We start from the raw sequence: 19,623 nt of genomic DNA, 5'->3' as shown, positions 1-19,623 counted from the left end.
TTTTTTTAAATTACACCTTCAGCTGAACCCTAAACCCAACAGGCAGTGATCCCTCCCTAATATCTTCTTCCTAGTTGTAGTCTTCAGGAGTGCATTTATGGGTAAGGAGGTAAAAAAAAAGGCTGATTTCTCTTACTGGCACTCTGATTTTACTGGCACTTACTGGTTTTCTGAACGCATAGCAGCACCTCAATATACATATATGTCTATAGACAATTTGGATACTATAAATAATATGATAAATAAATTTGAGTTCCTCAGGTTAGGTGTGTTTCCAGCTTTCATCTTCTTGGGGTTTCAGAACTTTCGTAGTAAGTACTCTTCAGGAGTGCCATCATGTCACTCTTCTGTCCACAAGAATGCAACTGAAATGGTCAAAAAAGCAGATTTCCAGTGTTGCAGAGGACATGTCAATGGGTTTTAGGTGGTTAACCAAGAGCATGGTTGTAGAGGGCTTCTCAGACTGATTTCATGAATATCTTGCTTTTACAGATTGAGCCCTTAAGCGCCATCTTTCTTTTTTATTGATATGAAAAAGAGCTTCAAAAGCTCAATTGGTGCTCCTTCTTTAGGCAAAAGCCCAGCTATGTAAATCCCAGAACTTGCCTGAAGCACCTCTGTGCTCTTATCAGCCTCCAGCTGCTTAATTGACATCCACTAGACTTTACTTTCATCTAAAATGTAATCATGTCTGATTACTCTACAAATTTAGCGCATGGCTGCCTATATGGCTTGACTGGACTGTCAAAAGCCCAAGCGCACACCAGTCATTGAATCTGCTGGGAGAAGCTCAAAAAACATGGATGCAGCAAGCATGGTTTGCAGAGCATTGGTGCTGGATTTTATTTCAATAAGTGAATTTTAAAGTAAAGCCTAGAGCATGTCAATCAAGCAGCTGGAGGCTGATGGAAGCAAGCAATGGAGTGTTGCAGGTAATCAACAGGGTGTACATATCTGGACTTTTGGAGCTCAATTCCATATTAATAAAAATGGTCTCAGCCCTGGAAGGCTCAGTCTGTAAAAACAGTACAGTACGCATAAAACCAGAACGAGACGCCCTACACAACCATGCCCTTAGTTTTACAACCTAGAAACTTGTCACAGGTCCCCTTTAAACCATAGCCACGGTTTCAGAATAAGCTTTCTTATGTGGCTCTACTTCTGGTCATTATATAACTTTTATATGAACTTTTTCCACAGATTTGTGCTCTACAGGCTTCCTTTAATTTTCAGCTGCCCTTGGCCTAGTGGGTAAAGCCTACATTTATTGCATTTGCTATACATTACACACATTACACCCTACAAAGAAGCAGCATGGAAAGCATTATAGAACAGTGAACAGTCTACTCTTTGAACTAAGCCCTACTTTCATTGGCTTCTGGGTGGTCTCTCTAAATCCAGCTACCATTCAGAGTGAATGAGAGTTTAGTTGGAAGGGACCGGTGAGTTAAGAAGCCTGATAAGAGAACAAAGAAGCATTTTCGCCTGATAAGATACATTACAAAGTTTCTTACATTCACTTGTATTATTGATCTAAGCAGTTTGTTGAAACACTGGTTACTCTTTAAAGCAAATAAAGGTAAAGTCAGGTGTAAGTGAGGCCAAAAGATGGATGATCCATTTTAAATGGAATATGGAATATTAAGGCAATACTTCAGCTCTTTAAATTTACATCTCATGATATTTCAAATTTGATCTTGGTAACAGGGACACAACATTTATTTGGTTGACACAAGCCAATGACATTTTATTACACAAAGACAAATGTTTCTGGAAGATGAAGACAAGGTTAATGTTTTGGCAGATATATGAGTATGTGACAAGGAGCTGCAACCTTCTATTACTTTAGCATCAGGTTATAAACTGCTATTTTGTTAGTAATAGTGAAATTGACAAGGTAACAGTTTTCTGCTTGTTGCTTTGTGCTGCAAATCTTGGTGCTTTACAGCATCCCTGGAGACTGAAAACAAAACACCAAAACCAATGTGTTCACTATGGGAAAAAATGTACCATGCGACCATCTCTATCAATCCAGCGATAAAAGGGAAAATGATCACTTTTGACTTCTTTTCCTCTAGACAAAAACAAAGAGTTGTATGGCCATCCAATAATTTTACTGCAACTCACGGGTGATGATTTGGAACAACAGAAAAAGTAACAATGAAATTGCTGTATCATAATAAAGCAATTTGAGACCAAAATGATCCAACTCTGACCATCAATTTTAAGGCACCCTTAGCAGTTGTCTTTTCCACTCCCACACACAGCATTAGGGTGCGTTCACACCTACAGGATCAGCAGCAGATTTGATGGTGCAGATTTGATGCTGTCTTCAGTTATTTAAATGAAATCTGCTGCGGATCCGCAGCAGAAAATAAGCTGCGGGTCCAGTAAGTATGAACGTAGCCTAAGGGTACGTTCACACTTACCGGATCCGCAGCTGATTTTCTGCAGCAGATTTAATTGAAATAACTGTACACAGCATCAAATCTGCTGCGGATCCTGTAGGTGTGAACGCACCCTTAAGGAGGAAGTGCCATGGTTAGGTTTCTGCAGATTGGACAGATCATCATTTTAAGACCAAGGTAGTTAGCATTGACTGATAAACAAGAAGTTTAATAGGGACATTTACCTTTCAACACTAAAACTGCCATAGAAAGCTGCGTAACTTTGTATATGTACTAGTAGTGTAATGATACTGATTTACTGTTTGTATGTGGTTATCCAGGATTATAACAACATAACTGCCATCTTCCCAAAAAAAAAGCATCATACTTGTCCTCAGGTTGTTTGTGATATTACAGCTTGGCTCCATTCACTTCAATGGAAATTAGCTACAAGACCCCTCAGGGTAGAACTGTTTCTTGAAGAAAACAGCGGTATTATTCTAATCCTGTATAACCAATTTAAGTGCAGAGCTGTATTCACAATTCTGTTGGGTGTCGTTGTAAGACATATCCTAAAAAGCTTAAGGGGCACTCCGGAGAAAATCTTTTTCTTTCATAACAACTGGTTTCATAAAGTTATTTAGATTTATAATTTACTTCTATATAAAAATCTCCCGTCTTCCAGTACTTCTCAGCTGCTGTATGTCCTACAGGAAGTGGTGTATTTTTTCCAGTATGACACTGCTCCTACCAGAGCAGTAGGAAATCCCCACAGAAAACCTGTACTGCTCTGGACAGTTCATGTCTAGGACAGGGGTGGGGTGAAAGCAGAAAGCAGTGTGTCAGACTGAAAAGAAAACACCACTTCCTGCAGGACATACAGCAGCAGCTAAGTACTGGAAGACTTGAGATTTTTTTTTAAATAGAAATAAATTACAAATCTATACAACTTTCCGAAACCAGTTGATTTGAAAGAAAAAGAGTTTCACTGGAGTACCCCTTTAACATCACCAGAGTTCGGCTAGCCATGCATATATTAGATTGCTGTCATTCGGCCAAGTTATTCCTTCTGACTCCCTCTGACTCATGCACACGTCACTCCTGGTCAATGCCTAATGTAAATATATTTGGCTTAATACCAAAACAACCAGAACAAGCCGATTGCAAGTGCTGAGCCAGCATCAATTATTCCAGATATACCCTGCAGTATTGTGAAAGCTCTTCTGAAATATTTGTGCCACTGTTAAGGCTATGTTCACACAATGTAACTTTTCGTAAATGTACGTTCGTTGTTGCAATCGGCGACAACGACCATACTTTTTACGAAAAGCTACGCTGCTCAGCTGTCTATGGGATCCCAGCCGGAGCGTATACACATAGTATACGCTCTGGCCATGATCTCTCGCGTCGCCGCAAAGAACTGACATGTCAGTTTTTTGCAGCCGCTATTCAGGGAATAGCGGCCGCAGAAAGCTCAGTCAGTTCACACAATGAAGCAAGCGGCTCCGGTCGCTTGCTTCATTTTGTGCAGTGGAGAGTTCTGATGCGGAAGCGAACAGATGCGCCCACATCAGAACTCTGCAGCGCCAAAGATCATCCGGTCGGTACTGCAGTACCGGCCAGGATGATCTTTTCAGAGACTGGCCGCTCCGTAACACGGCCGGGTCACGGAACGGCCGGTTTCTTACGCCATATGAACATGGCCTAAATCTGTAAAATTACTCATTAGGCGTTACTTATTAGGCGTTCGTTCTACATATAAACTGCTGAACAAGTGGTTTAAGTGGAATTGGTCTTCAATGTGATGTAACTACAGGTGAAACTTCATTTCTAAAAAGCAAAAGTATGAGCAATTCAATGCTTCGGGCACAAATGTCAGCCTGTAGATGGGATGATCAGCACTGCTCACAACAACGAGACTTAGTACACTGGTGTAGTCATGTGTTCCAAGTGGAAAAGTCAGCGTTCAGTTTATAAAATCCGGATCACATATTAGAAGTCCTGGCAGGATGTTCTCTTCTCCACTCCAATGGCATAAATATAGGGTGCAACTTGAAACGAAATATACGTTTGTGCCAAAACGGATGAGTCACGCTGTATTTTGCAAAAGAGCCGAATAAATGATTTTCGTAACCTGCAGAACGGCTGCATGAAGTGTATATTGTACCACTACAGCACCAAAGCCTTTGTAGAACCCCAGGATCCCTTCCTCCCGTTTTATAGTATTGATACAGTCTCTCATTCCTTCGTACTGAGTGTTAATAGGCAGCACTTCATAACCAAGGTCTGTATTATCTATTATGGTACGGGTTCCTTGAATGTGAAGGCGGTGCATCACTGTCTCGAGAGGAAACAGTATGACGTCTGCACATAGGCTCGCTGCAAAATTAGCTACGAGTTCTGGAAAGTAATTTTCCAAAATGTTTTGGGCCGCGTTGGCTCCTTCACCTGGAATTATTTGGGCAGGAGTCTTCTTCTTCTTGATGAAGAATAGAACACATTTCTGAACCAAAGAGCTGATGATATAATGCAGCACTCCATGGAGGACAGTAGGAAACGTCAGGACCAGAAGAGGCAACAAACGTTTGCTGTAAGGCACGCCGAGTCCCATAACTCTTCCAATTCCTTCCTTCAGACAATCCAAAATTCCAGGATTGTCACGGATGATCTCACTCTGTAAGAGATTTAGAACAATGGTGCTTTAGTACCTCTTGCTATTTGTTACATGTGCACCTGGGTGAAGACAATGGTACCTTCTTATGACAGGAAAGATAAACATATCAAACCACCCCCCTGCTATTAGCCTCTTTAAAGGGAATCTGTTACTAGGTTTATTCCACCTTAAATGAGGGCAGCATAAACTAGTGACAGAAATAATGAACAGATTGGTGTATTACTTACATCATTTTCTTCATCCCTTCTCCTAATATGGAGGAGAATAGGATTCTTGCCACACCCCTCCCCCCGCCCTTCAGCTGCTGATTGACAGTTAACTGTCTATACACAGAATATATAGATAAATGCCAATCAGCAGCTGGTGGGCTGAGTTTTCTGCTTCTCATAAATATTGAGGACTACTGGGCTCATGTACATAATAGAGAGGACTGCTTATTGTCCATGTTATTTAGGAGGATCTCTCTGGATCAGCTGCACAGAACAATGCAAGTGATACATCATTATGTTCAGCTTCTCTGCCATTAGTTTATGCTACCCTGAGATAGGACACCATAATCCTACTGACAGAGTCTCTTTTTACTTCGAGGGAAGAGTTTCTCATTAACTTTTCCCTGTCCCACCTACCCCTAAAGCAAGAATCGGGCCATGTTTAAGGGCTATTTAAAAGTAAAAGAAAAGAAGTATCCATAGCTCTTTATAGCTTATACTCAAAATTTTAATAACCAGATACTACTGGTTTCTGACAGTATTTTATGGTGTAACCTGCCACAATGCTGTCCTGTTCAAACAAGATTCCGGAAGAAATAAGAATTTATTTCCCTTCATTGCGAAATGGACCTACTTGTATAAGTGAGTAGTTCACAATCAAATATAGCTAAATTATATATACCCTAAGTAATTATAGACCTAATGGTGAGTTTATACGAATAGATTATCTGACAGGTTTTTGAAGCCAAAGCCAGGAACAGATTATAAACAGAGAACAGGTCATAAAAGGAAAAACTGAGATTTCTCCTCTTCTCAAACTCATTCCTGGCTTTGGCTTTAAAAATGTGTCAAAGAAATCTGTCTGTGTAAACACACCATTACACATGAAGCCAGCAGAGTCCAATCCACATTCACCTGCAACTAGTTATCAAATCTAAAGCGTTTTAGGAAAGCGAAAAGCAGAATGGAATAATATATATTTTTTTAACAGAATGATGTGTAAGGTTGTACACGTAAAGGAAGATTTATCAATCATGGTCTAAAGTGAAACTGGCCCAGTTGCCCCTAGCAACCAATCAGATTCCACCTTTCATTTTTCAACTGAGTCTGTGAGGAATGAAAGGTGGAATCTGATTGGTTGCTAGGGGTAACTGAGCCAGTTTCACTTTACACCATGTTTGATAAATATCCCCCGTAGTGTTTTCAGCTGCATGGTGTTGATGCTGTGTGTCTTATTTTTGTTATAAGTTTAAAGCCCAAAACCAAAAAGGAGAATTGTCTTAGTTGCCCCCGGCAACCAATCAGATTCCATCTTTAATTTTTCAAAGAATCTGTGAGGAATAAAAAGTGGAATCTGATTGGTTGCTAGGGGCAACTAAGACAAATCTACTCTAATTCTCCTGCTTGATAAATCTGCCCCATAGTGTTTCTGTTTTTTTTTTCAACCAAAACCAGGAGTGGGTTAAAAACACAGAAGCTGTGCAACTCTTTCCATTATAATACCACTCCTGGCTTTGGTCGAAAAAAGACTGATGGAAATACTGCGTGTGAACATAGTCTAAGCGTGAATGTACTCTTAGGCCATGTTCCTACTTTGGGAACGTAAAATAAATAGGCGTTCAATAGACTGCGACTAATAATGGTCATGTTCTTTATTAGCGGCCATTCCCTCAATATGTTACCAAAGTAGGAACATTCACACTGGACGTATCCGCTGCGGATACTTCTCCTGTCACTTCCAATGTGATTACATACTATGTAAGTCCCAGCCCCATTAACCCCCTGCTGCCGGGATAATACATTACTTGTCCCACGATCCGGCCGCATCTGAGGCTCCCGGCTCCCAGAGGTCCTGAACAGCCAATCAGTGACTGCGAGCAGACCCATCAGGAGCCAGGAGCCTCAGATGCAGCCAGAGTGCAGATAAGGTAACATATGCTGCGGGTGGCGGGGGGTTAAAGGGGCCGGCGCTACATACTCGCAGGGAAATGAAAATTACGCTGCGGGTATGTAACCTCATTGAAGATCACAGCATCAGGATTCGCAGACGATTTTGCTGCAAACTCGCAGCATGAAGTCCGCTGCGAATCCAGTATGTGTGAAGCTACCCTTAAAGGGATTTTACAATAATCATTTTACAATTAGTTGTAATTAATAAGTGTGCTTACCTGGACAGTTTCAATGAGGCTTGCTGAATAGAAAGGAGTAACAATTACGTAGACCAAGCTGCAAAACAAATGTATCAGGCGTGTAAACAAACAGGTGTGTAAAAAATAAAATAAAATTACAAAAAGAAATTCCAGAGCTGTTCAGGAAACCTGGAAAGTCTTACCCTTTAAGAAGGATATGCCCTCCTATTTGCCTCGGACTCCACTTATGTGTAAGCTCTCTGAAACAATAAATGCCAGGTTCTTGTTAATGTCAGTGTTGTGTGAAAAAGGTAAGTACATTCTTACTGCTTTCATAGGGATTAAGAGGGTAAGTAGCAGTCAGGTGCTGCCAACCAATGGTCCTATAAAACATATAATGCAGTTTTAGTGACCTTTCAAAAATGAACACAAATACACAGTGTATAAAGAAGCCAAAATCTATTAAAAAATGGATATTCAGAAATATCACTCAGCCCCTAGCAACCAATCAGATTCCACCTTTCATTTTCCAAAGAGTCTGTGAGCAATGAAAGGTGGAATCTGATTGGTTGCTAGGGGCGACTGAGCCAGTTTCACTTTACACCATGTCTGATAAATCTCCCCCATGTGTCTTGTGGTTTATCCAGTAAATTGTCCAGTCCTCCGTTGGTGCAGGTAAGAGTCTATCCAATGACTGACTGTAGAAGTCTGCCCCGGTCGCCTCTCCATGCTTCAACACCGTGTTTGTGACGTCACTACGGGTTCAAGTGTAGACCAAACTCCTAGTGTATTTTAGAGAAAGGAGAAAATATTCTCAGAAATGCACTGGAGGGGGTCAGGTCAACACTTGAACCCATAGTGACATCACAAACATCACACCTGTAGTGACATCACAAGAGTTGGAGCATGGATCCTCTTCTGAACTGTATGACTGTTTATGCAGTGAGACGCCACTGGCCGGGGAGGACTTCTACTGTCAGTCATTGGATGGACTTTAAACAGAGGATTGATCAAATTACTGAATAAACCACCAGACACACGGTTCCTGCCAGTGGGACAGGTAAAAGACCCTATTACTTACGCTTAGGCTAGGTTCACACTGCGTTTTCAGCATACGTTTAACGCATCCGTTTTTTGCAAAAAACGCATGAAAAACGGATTGCAAAAAACGGATTCATTTGTGTGCATCCGTTTTTCCATTATAAAGAAAAACGGATCCGTTTTTTTTGGCGGACCAAAACGGACCAAAAAACGTTGCTGACCCTATTTTTCTGGACGTTAAAAAAAACGGATCCGTTAAACGGATGCTGAAAACGCAGTGTGAACCTAGCCTCACCAGCATAACAGTATCATGCTCGTTAATTGATATAGGGGAATTAAAGTACGGCGTAGGGGTATTAACACCTACGCTGAATTGGAGGCATGTGTGCCGCCCTGGTGCTTGACATTCAACATTCAATATATGTGCATGCTGATAAGAGTAAGATATACTGAATATCCATGTTTTAGCAGATTTTTGCATTTTTATAAACTCTGAATTTAGTGTCCACTTTTTTTGAGAAGTACATGTCCCTTCTCTCTGTTCAAATTTCTGTCTCAGTATTAAAAAAAGACATGTGGGGTGGGCACGGTCCGATCGCCGCTAATTAAGTTTTCAGATACAGCTGTCAAAGTTGACAGCTGCATCTAAAAACTGACAGCAATAGAGTGCCGATCTCATTGATCTTTGCAGTATAACTATACTGCATAGATCTCTAGTATAAGTGTAAAAAAAAAAAGCCCCCTCCCCTAATAAAAGTTTGAATCACCCCCCTTTTCCCATGTTATAAATAAATAAACATTCGCACGATAAACGGCGTAAGCGCAAAAAATATGTGCTAAAGTGCGCATTTTTGGTCGCATCAAATCCAGAAAAAATGTAATAAAAAGCAATCTAAAAGTCGCATATGTACAATCAAGGTACCGATAGAAAGAACACATCATGGCGCCAAAAATGACACCTCACACAGCCCCATAGACCAAAGGATAAAAGCGCTATAAGCCTGGGAATGGAGCGATTTTAAGGAACATATATTTGTTAACAATGGTTTGAATTTTTTACAAGCCATCAAATAAAATAAAAGTTATACATGTTACATATCATTGTAATCATACCGACTTGAGGAACATATATAACAAGACAGGATTACCCCAGGGCGAATGGCGTAAAAACAAAAAAAAAAAAAAAAAAATTAAAAATGCGTTTTTTTTTTTCAATTTCATCACACATGCTTTTGCAGTGTACTTTATGAACAAATTGCACTGTCATTGCAAAGTACAATTAGTGTCGCAAAATATAAGGGCTCATGTGAGTTTCTAGGTGAAAAAAATGCAACTGTTATGGCCTTTTAAGCACAAGGAGCAAAAAAACGAAAATGCAAAAATTGAAATTGACCTGGTCCTCTAAGGGTTAACAATCAATGGCCAAAAAAAAAAAAAGTCTGGCAGGGGTCCAGCTTCCCACACAGCTGCTCATAAGCTATCTGAAAGGGCCCCTCTTCACTGTTTACCTTGGCTGCAGGTCTGTTCATACTTGCAATTGCTGAACAATTTGTAGCATTAGCACATAGTACTACACTGCGGCCCCAATAACTGGAATGGGACAATACTGCTATAAATAATGAAGTGTTTGAAAGCACGAGAGTAAACAATGAAGAGGCTGCAGTGTCAGCACAAGGGCTACCACCCCTTCAAACAACCGCTTGCAGGTATTCTTGACGATTTAATAAGGCTGGATAATCCCTTGTTAGCGAAATCTCTGTGCAGGTCGGCATACAGCTAGATTATATAAGTAAGGCTATGTTCACACTACGTAAGAGACCGTCCGGGTCCCAGAAAAGATCATCCCGGCAGGTACTGCAGGCCGCTTAGCGCAGCTTAGTTCTGATGCGGGAGCATCAGTGTGCACCCGCATCAGAACTCTCCACTGCACACTATGGAGTGTGTGGCCGGAGCCGCTCGCTCCATAGTGTGCACTGACAGGGTTTTCTGTGGCTGCTATTCAATGAATAGTGGCCGCAGAAAACTGACATGTCACTTTCTCGCGCCGCCGCCAGGGATCCCGGACGGAGTGTATACAATCCGGTTGGGATTCCATAGGCGGAAATGTTACGTACATTTTCGTAGTTTTACAAATTGTAATTGTAATTTGTAATTGTAATTTTACAAAAATATACGTAGTGTGAACATAGCCTAATACTTATTATTGCTACTAAATATTAATATTTAATCAGAACATGGCTGCAGTGCTAGTTATACAGGCTGCTTGCCCAACTATAATTTGTCTTCCAATGCCAACATGCAGACATAAAAGCAGACACAGTATTGCTAATGAGGATATGTAAGTGTGCCAGGAGGAGGGTCTGTGCAGCCCTGCAATTCCCAACACCATTGGTGGCAGCAGAGGGGCTGTGTCACCCCCACTGTTATCAGTATAAATGGGAAACAAAAACCTAAAGGAGAAGTCCGGTGAAAATTTTTATTAAAGTACTGTATTGCCCCCAAAAGTAATACAAATCCCCAATATACAGTTATTATGGGAAGTGCTTATAAAGTGTTTTTTTCCCTGCACTTACTACTGCATCAAGGCTTCACTTCCTGGATAAAATGGTGATGTCACGACCCGACTGCCAGAGCTGTGCGGGCTGTGGCTGCTGGAGAGGATGATGGTAGAGGGACACAGGGCACTGGAGGGACACTGAGCATCCCCCTGCCATCATCCTCTCCAGCAGCCACAGCCCGCACAGCTCTGGGAGTCGGGTCGTGACATTACCATTTTATCCAGGAAGTGACATCACCATGTTATCCAGGAAGTAACATCAGGAAGTAACCAGGAAGTAACGCCTTGATGCAGTAGTAAGTGCAGGGAAAAAGCACTTTATAAGCATTTCCCGTAATGTATATTGGTGATTTGTATAACTTTTGGGGGGCAATACAATACTTTAATAAACATTTTCGCCACACTTCTCCTTTAAGAAAGTAATTTTTTTATTTAAAAAAAAAGTAAAAAAAAATAAAAAAATAAAATAAATTATAAATTTTTATTGGCTGGAATGCCCCTTAAGACTATGTTCCCACAAAGTATTTTTAGAATCAAAACCAGGAGTGGATTGAAAACACAGAAAGGCTATGTTCACACACTGTTGAAGTTGAGTGGATGGCCGACATTTAATGGCCAATAACGGACGTTATTTCAAAACAATGACTTTGTTTTAAAATAACGGTAATTATTTGCCATTAATTGACGGCCATCCACTCAACTTCAACAGTGTGTGAACATAGCCTTTCTGTGTTTTCAATCCACTCCTGGTTTTGGTTGCAAAATACCGACCAAAATACTGAGAGGGAACATGGCCTAAAGGTCAGGTTCACGCAGGTCAGGTTGCTTTTGGTGCACTTTTTGCAAAATGCAAATGAGAAGAAGACTTACTTAATTTGAGGGCAAGACAGATCATGAATACAAGTTACATTTTGTTCATGAGAAACTACTGAGCGTTGGATTTTGATGAAGGTAACAGTGCTGTGTGCGGTCTGAAGGTGTGCCTCGTATCTCCGCTGTTATCTCTCACTTTCCTCACACCACTTTTATGGCAGGAGATAGTGAATTATGAAAGAGAATGAGGAAGAGGCTGATGTTTAATGGTCTAAGTGTGCTGTACTACCTGGGAAAAGCCCATTCACAGCCTCTATGCACTGTTATCTAGAAAGATTAGGCAGCTATGCAGGTGCCTTGCAGAAAGCACATTGCCCTGCAGGAAACAGAAGCTTTGTTTACAGACAGGCCAGAAGCCTGCACCTTTAGGCTGGGTTCACACTATGTATATTTCAGGCAGTATTTGGTCCTCATGTCAGGTCCTCATAGCAACCAAAACCAGGAGTGGATTGAAAACACAGAAAGGATCTGTTCACACAATGTTGAAATTGAGTGGATGGCCGCCATATAACAGTAAATAACGGCCATTATTTCAATACCACAGCCGTTGTTTTAAAATAACAGCAAATATTTGCCATTAAATGATGGCCATCCACTCAATTACAACATTATGTGAACAGAGCCTTTCTGTGTTTTCAATCCACTCCTGGTTTTGGTTGCTATACAGCCTCACAAATACAGCCTCAAATATACATAGTGTGAACCCAGCCTGAGGGTACGTTCACACTTACCGGATCCGCAGCGTATATTCTGCTGCGGATCCGCAGCAGATCTGTAGCAGATTTCATTTAAATAACTGAACACAGCATCAAATCTGCACCATCAAATCTGCTGCGGATCCTGTAGGTGTGAACGCACCCTAAGGGTACAAACACACACACCGTATATGCAGCAGATACGTAGCAGATCTGCTGCAGATTTGATGCAGTGTTCAGTTATCTAGATCTAATCTGCTGTGTATCTGCTGCGTATCGCAGCAGAAAATACGCTGCAATATGGTGTTTGTGTTTATACCCTAAGGTATATTACATGGACCAATCTGGAGGAGCAAGCAAGCGCCGACCTGTCAGATCAGCGCTCGCTTACTCCTAGTTCCTCGGTCGCTGCCAGCAAGTTTTAATTGGTAAAAGCAGGGGGAACGCAGGGAGCTACGGGGAGGGGGGGGGGGGTTATCCCCAGACAACCTTTTTTTCATTGTGACAGACTTTCTATGATAACATTATGAAAAAAAAGGCATCCTTTAACTTTTCATATAGACAAAAAAAGTTGTATTATTACCTAGGCAGAGGTGTAAATTCACTGATGATTCCTTCCGCTCCAAGTGTTATACCCTGGACAATAAAAGTGCTTCCCATTCCTTTCCAAAGCGCTCTGGGACCCTGGTGAAATAAGAGCAGGAGAGGCTGGTGACATGTATATTAAAGGAAAAGTCAGTCAAAATTTTTTATTAAAGTATTGTATTGCCCCTCAAAAGTTATACAAATCACCAATATACACTTATTACAGGAAATGCTTATAAAGTGCTTTTTTTCCTGCACTTACTACTGCATCAAGGCTTTACTTCCTGGATAAAATGGTGATGTCACGATGCGACTCCCAGAGGATGATGGCAGAGGGTTGCTCAGTGTCCCTCTGCCATCATCCTCTCCAGCAGCCACAGCCCGCACAGCTCTGGAAGTTGGGTCGTGACATCACCATTTTATCTAGGAAGTGACATCACCAGTTTATCCAGAAAGTGAAGCCTTGATGCAGTAGTAAGTGCAGGGAAAAAAGCACTTTATGTGCATTTCCTGTAATAAGTGTATATTGGTGATTTGTATAACTTTTGGGGGCAATACAATACTTTTTTTCATAATTAAACTCTACAGATCTATTTTTCTGATCTTTATTTTCTGACCTTTTCTTGAGGGCGATAGCCATAGTCACCCTGCACACATCGCTACTTTTGTTAATAAAACCGATGGACTATTTCTAAGACATGCTTTACAATCTGTATATACAAATGAGCCCGTTTAGTGCAATGGGGTGGTCCCAAGCCCCTGGTGCATCAGTACTGCCACCCGCCAGGCATTACAGCCGTATCAATATTCATACCTTACTCTGCAGATGATGTAGGTCCCGGCTGCCCCAATTCCTACATACTGCGACTCTTACAACACAACTGTGGGATCTGGGGCAGCCGTCACCTGCAATGAGGCATGAATATTTATAAGGAGACAGGTACAGTGTCGGCGCACCAGGGCTTGGGGCCTGAAGTACTCAGGAACACTCTGGAGGAAACCAATAGACAGTTTTATGCATTGCTAAGGGTATGAAGAGCTGTGCATGATAAAAAGGTCAGGCACATCCCCTTTAGGTTTCAGCTAGGTATAACAGTATATCCATTCTTCCAGCGATATATCTTTGGAGCAATATCCAATGCACCAGAATACGTTTGCAGAGCTCTGCTAGTTTATCCTAGATGGCTTTGAAAAGGCCAAAACATTGCTGCATCTCTAGACAATTTTACAATTTTACTTTATGTTACACAACACAGATTGGCATCACAACTTTCTAGAGATAATCATACATGAACCAGCATGCCTCTAGAGGTAAAGTATTGCAGAACATAAAGGATATCAGGCTGTATACTGTACATCATATGAGCAGATATAAAAAGCCTGGCATACTGCTGCGATCTGCAAGGTACAGAGCATGTATATCCCCAAACAAGGTCCAGGCCAGATGGAGGATGTGGTGTGGGCTAGTGTGAGAAGAAAAATAGAATACAACTTTTAGGCTAGGGCTACACCATGTCGCCCTGCCCTCTCACTCATACAAGTAAGTGGGCTCACTTGTATAAGAGAAGGGGTCGTGTCACAGCCAGTGCAATGTGGTGATTCCTGGAAACAATGTGGTGTCCTAGCCTAATAAATCTATTGCACTTTTAGCAAAACCTCTGTCAGTATAAAAAGTGTCAGGAATAACCCAATTTTCAATTAGAGTGCACTATCGCAAATCTCCTTTTAAGGAACACGGTGGTTCACTTTAGCAGATCTACAGCTCTGCGTAGGCTAAAGGCCCTATTATACTAAACTATTATTGGTCTTACTCGGCCAATAATTGTTTAGCGTAATAGCGAGGTTGAAAGGCTACAACCAGCCGACACTATTTGTGCACCGACAGTCCGTGTAACAGAAGTGGTGGCAACAGACCACAGCTACTTTAATGGGCCGTCCAAACAATCTAAGGACTGTTCCGGAGGCCCCTCCTGCTGCTCCTCACTCCTCCCCACTCGCCGTCTGTGCATGTAATAGGCCAAGCAGAGAGCAGGGAACGCGGGGGAAGCGAGTGCTGAGCTGATAGGTAGGCACTCGCACTCGCTTCCTCCCCATTATCAGGCAGTGTTATACGGCCCTTAGACTATAATACACGCTGTAATAAAAGATCAGCACAAGACAACTAAGTTCATAAAGTTAGTCAAGCTTCCCACATAAACAAATAATTAATAGAATAGTACATTCCTGGATGAATAATAGATGTAAATATAAAAAAAATTACATACAAATAACAAGAAGCGGTCTTACTTACCTGAGTCTTGGTACAATTATACATAATATTCACAATGCCAAATGGTGACAGGTGATAATTCCTTGCATGGTAGTTAACCTAAAATAAAACATACAATACAAAAGGCTTTAAACTTAGTATGAACAATTTATTGTTACAGAACACAAAATCTACCATGATTAACAGTATATATTACACATGATCACAGACTAGCAGAGATGACAGCAGGGTCATAAAGGCAGCATGGTGGTGGAGAAATAGGTAACTAACTCACCCTGCAATTATTACCATGGAAGGGGAAAAAATTACAGCATCTGCAGTAGGGCTGGGCGATATTGGCCTAAATCAATAACGCGGTTTATCGTACATGTAGGCGCGGTAACGATAAATTGAACAATAATTATGACACGCCCCTTTTAAAAGCCACACCCCTTTTGAAAACCCCATTTTTCGATGGTAATACAAACGTGGATTTATTCCATATAACAATGTGCAGCAAATTTTAAGTAATATACGTTGTTTTGGCGTCTCCTACACCATTTTCAACTGCCACTTGAAAATGGCGTAGGAGACGCAGAAACGTTTGTATTAACATCAGAGTGCTGCAGAGTATTTTTTATTAGCTGACTTGATCCAAGATCTGGGATTCGTCTGCTGGCAGCCACAGCTCATTTAGTGTGCGGCCTATATGGTTTGCTATATCTATCTATCTATCTATCGACAGATGATTGATAGATAGATAGATAGATAGATAGGAGATAGATATCCAGCAATATAGGCAGCACTCTGCAAATTCGTAGGTGGTGCCGGCAGATGGGTTCCAGACCATGAACCAAGGGTTAATATGTAGAGAAATACTCCGCAGCACTCCGATAAGTTCAAAGAAACGTGAAGTGAATTTATTGCATCCAAGTAACTCGAATCACAGCAAACAAGCAAAAACACTTGTTTTTGCTTGTTTGCTGTGATTCGAGTTACTTGGATGCAATAAATTCACTTCACGTTTCTTTGAACTTATCGGAGTGCTGCGGAGTATTTCTCTACATAGATAAGATAGGAGATAGATAGATAGGAGATAGATAGGAGATAGATAAATAGATAGGATAGGAGATAGATAGAAGAGAGAGATAGAAGATAGATAGATCTCTCTATCTATCTATCTATCTATCTATCTATCTATCTATCTATCATCTAATCTCTCTCTTTCTATCTAATATCTACCCCCAGTCACTCTGTCACAAGCTGTTCTGCCCTGCCCCCCCCCCCTCTCCCGCACATACAGTTGGGGTCAGGTATGGGTCGGCACCTCCTTGCTCCACCGGCCACCGCTCTCAGTCTCTCCCGCACAGCCCCTGTCCCTCAGTGTTGGTGTAGCTCCGAGCACATATATCTGCTGGCAGTGTCCGGGGAAGAGCGTCACACATGGCTGCTTCCAGGACTGACAAAAGATAACGGGCGCCGCAGATTCCTGTGCGGGACAGAGTGCGGTGCCCTGTGGAGTGAGGAGGTGCCGACCCATACCTGACCCCCTGCAGCCACTGTATGTGCGGGAGAGGGGGGGCAGGGCACACCGGGCAGCTTCCAGAGAAGCTAGGAGAAGTGAGCCGCCCGGCAGCAGCGCTGAGCACACAGCACACCCGTGCGCAGCCTGTCAGTTCTCCAGCCTTTCTCTTCAGCCCCCGCAGCAGGATCTTCTATCCCTTGCCTTGCACCAGTATATGTGCGTCCTGGCTGGGATCGGAATAGTTTTACACAGGCCAGTCAGGGTAGGAGCAGGGACACGTGGGAGATTAACTGAGGGGAGCAGTAGATGCGGCCGCCGGGTGAGGGGAGGAAAAATACTGCAGATACCATCCTGGCAGAGTTGAGGTCGGTTAACCGACGCCAGTGACGGTATCGGTATTTTTACGGTATATCGCCCAGCCCTAATCTGCAGATTAGATCCCCCTTCTGAAAACATTTTGCCACCAGATTATATAGGTTTTTTTGTTCTTTAAAGGGGTTGGCCACTTTATAGTAAAATAGCTCGGTGTACAGTATTAGTAAGTGTAGTCACTGTATATACTGACGGCTGCTCCCTGTGTACCTCATAGAGCTAAAATCAGACTCCCCTTCTCCAGGCTGTGCTGCCCTTCTCTGTGGTGTTTCTGTCTATAAGATGGCCGACATGGAAGAGCATGTGACCATGCTCCGCCCCCCAGTGTCCACCACTGAGCCTGTATGTCTATGGAGGACACAGAGGCTGGGGCATGGTCACATGCTCCTCCATGTCGGCCATCTTATGGACAGAAACAAAACAGAGCAGGGCAGCCCAGCCTGGAGAGTCTGATTTTAGCTGTATGAGGTACACAGGGAGCTGCTGTCAGTATATACAATGAGTACACTTACTAATACTGTATCCTGAGCTATTTTTACTATACAGTGGCCAACCCCTTTAAAGAGGATGTCCATATGAAAGTTATGGTGGGGTCCCTGCTCTGGATCACTGGTATTATATTTGGGCTCATCTTCTGAGCTTCATTTCGCTAACCGTGTGTGTGTGTGTGTATATATATTATATATATATACACATATACACAGTGAAACCTTGGATTACGAGTAAAATTTGTTCCGGGAACGAGCTTGCTATCCAAATCACTTGTGTATCAAAGCAAATTTTCCTATAAGGAATAATCAAAACCCAAATTCATTCATTCATTTTACAACCCAAATAATGTAGGTGAGGTGTATCTGTATCAATTAAGAACACTATCAGTAAGGAAGGGGTTAATCAGTTAACTTTCACTTCCCACACACACAACTCCCCAGGTGGCTGCAAACCTACTGGTGCTGATACTAGTGTTGGCTTCCCGGAGCAGCTAATGGTGAAGGGAAAGTAGCGGTGACGCACGTGGACATTGGAGGAGAGCCATCCGGTCACCGGCAGAGTTAATCAGGTAGCAGTGGGTACAGTACAGTATGAGGAGGAGGACACAGGGGGCTTGTATTACCAAATCTTGCTCATTTTCAGAGTTACAATTTTTAAAAGGCACGGTCTTATTTTCGGAAAAACGTGGTAGATAGACTTTTTAAAAAGTCCCTCTTGCAGAGTCCTATCCTGTGGCCACAGTGTAACCCACATTTGGATAGCCCACTCCTAAGTAGTTTTGTGGATTGAACCTAACTTGCTAATCTTTTGACTTCTGATCTTGAATCAAGCCCAAGATATATATTTCCTGGTAAATCCACAAGAGATCTAGCTGATACTGAGTATATGGTAATAGTATCAATGTGTAGGAGAGAGGCATTGTGTAGCCCATCTTTATGCCAGTTGAATCATTGACAGGTATAGATCAATCTGGGCATTAACCTTTAACAAAATAAAATTTGGCAATAATTGGTAAGGAATGTTTTGGCAGCTGAGATCTAAAACACCCACAAGTTATAGCAGAAGCTTTTTTTTTTTTTTAAATTGGGCAAATATTTCGTGTTTGTTTGTATAGTTTTCACACCACATTTCGAAAGTAACCAGAGAAATACTGACAAGGTGCCTGCAGTAACATGCATGGCCTAATTTTTGTACAACAACTGAATTCCACACCGTAAGGTAACAGACTTCTCCAAAGTGGATTTTATTCAATACAAATATATTTACAATTGGCTTTAATGTAAAAAAAAAAAAAGGAAAGTTTGTCATGTGCAGCTTGTATGTCCTACCACTCACGTTTTCAAAATTGTAACTTGGTTTAAAAGCATTGCTTTGGTTTAAGAGCACCCTGTACTGGGTGGGAGCGCGAGTGGAGGAGGGGCATAGTCTGTATAGTGGGGTTTACAGCTCTGTACTCTGACCCAGGAAGTCTCCCTCACCTTCCAAATCATAGCAGATTCACTTCAGGCTGGGGCTTACATCAGGGGACAGGGCTGTAGAGGTAATATTTTCATAGCTGTAATCCCTCTCCCCCAGACAGAGAGTTATCAGTTATGTGCCCACATATGCCCTGCTCATTCCTTCTTGCTCCCTTCAGTCTCTGTCAGCCCTTGTGCTTCCCATCCTCTCCATTCCTGCTATAAATGAGCCTGCACTTACACTCAGCTATACACACTGCTGCTACAATGTGCCTGCACTTACACTCAGCTATACACACTTCTATAATGTGCCTGCACTTACACTCAACCATTCACACTGCTGTAAAGAAAGGCTTCTGTCACTGTCCTCCTGCACAGC

The 19,623-nt window shown here is 42.0% G+C and overlaps 2 protein-coding genes across 2 annotated transcripts in view; one reads left to right on the top strand and one right to left on the bottom strand.

The window, feature by feature from the left end:
- Positions 1-4,165: 4,165 nt before the first annotated feature.
- The window catches only part of SLC25A46 (solute carrier family 25 member 46), a 39,385-nt gene continuing 23,927 nt past the window's right edge, over positions 4,166-19,623 (bottom strand). Inside the window, exons 4-8 of the mRNA XM_069962993.1 lie at positions 15,441-15,518; positions 13,149-13,249; positions 7,603-7,659; positions 7,439-7,496; positions 4,166-5,061 (exon numbers count right to left, since the gene is read on the bottom strand). Of these exons, the coding sequence (XP_069819094.1) occupies positions 4,477-5,061; positions 7,439-7,496; positions 7,603-7,659; positions 13,149-13,249; positions 15,441-15,518 (879 nt within the window). The 3' untranslated portion in view covers positions 4,166-4,476. The remainder of the gene's footprint in view (positions 5,062-7,438; positions 7,497-7,602; positions 7,660-13,148; positions 13,250-15,440; positions 15,519-19,623) is intronic.
- The window catches only part of TMEM232 (transmembrane protein 232), a 184,936-nt gene continuing 173,752 nt past the window's right edge, over positions 8,440-19,623 (top strand). The window contains exon 1 of the mRNA XM_069962985.1: positions 8,440-8,459. The gene's annotated coding sequence lies outside the window, so the exon portion shown is untranslated. The remainder of the gene's footprint in view (positions 8,460-19,623) is intronic.

The sequence above is a fragment of the Dendropsophus ebraccatus genome, chromosome 3 (assembly GCF_027789765.1).
Source record: "Dendropsophus ebraccatus isolate aDenEbr1 chromosome 3, aDenEbr1.pat, whole genome shotgun sequence".
Classification (NCBI taxonomy): domain Eukaryota; kingdom Metazoa; phylum Chordata; class Amphibia; order Anura; family Hylidae; genus Dendropsophus; species Dendropsophus ebraccatus.
This window is presented reverse-complemented; position numbering and strand designations above follow the sequence as displayed.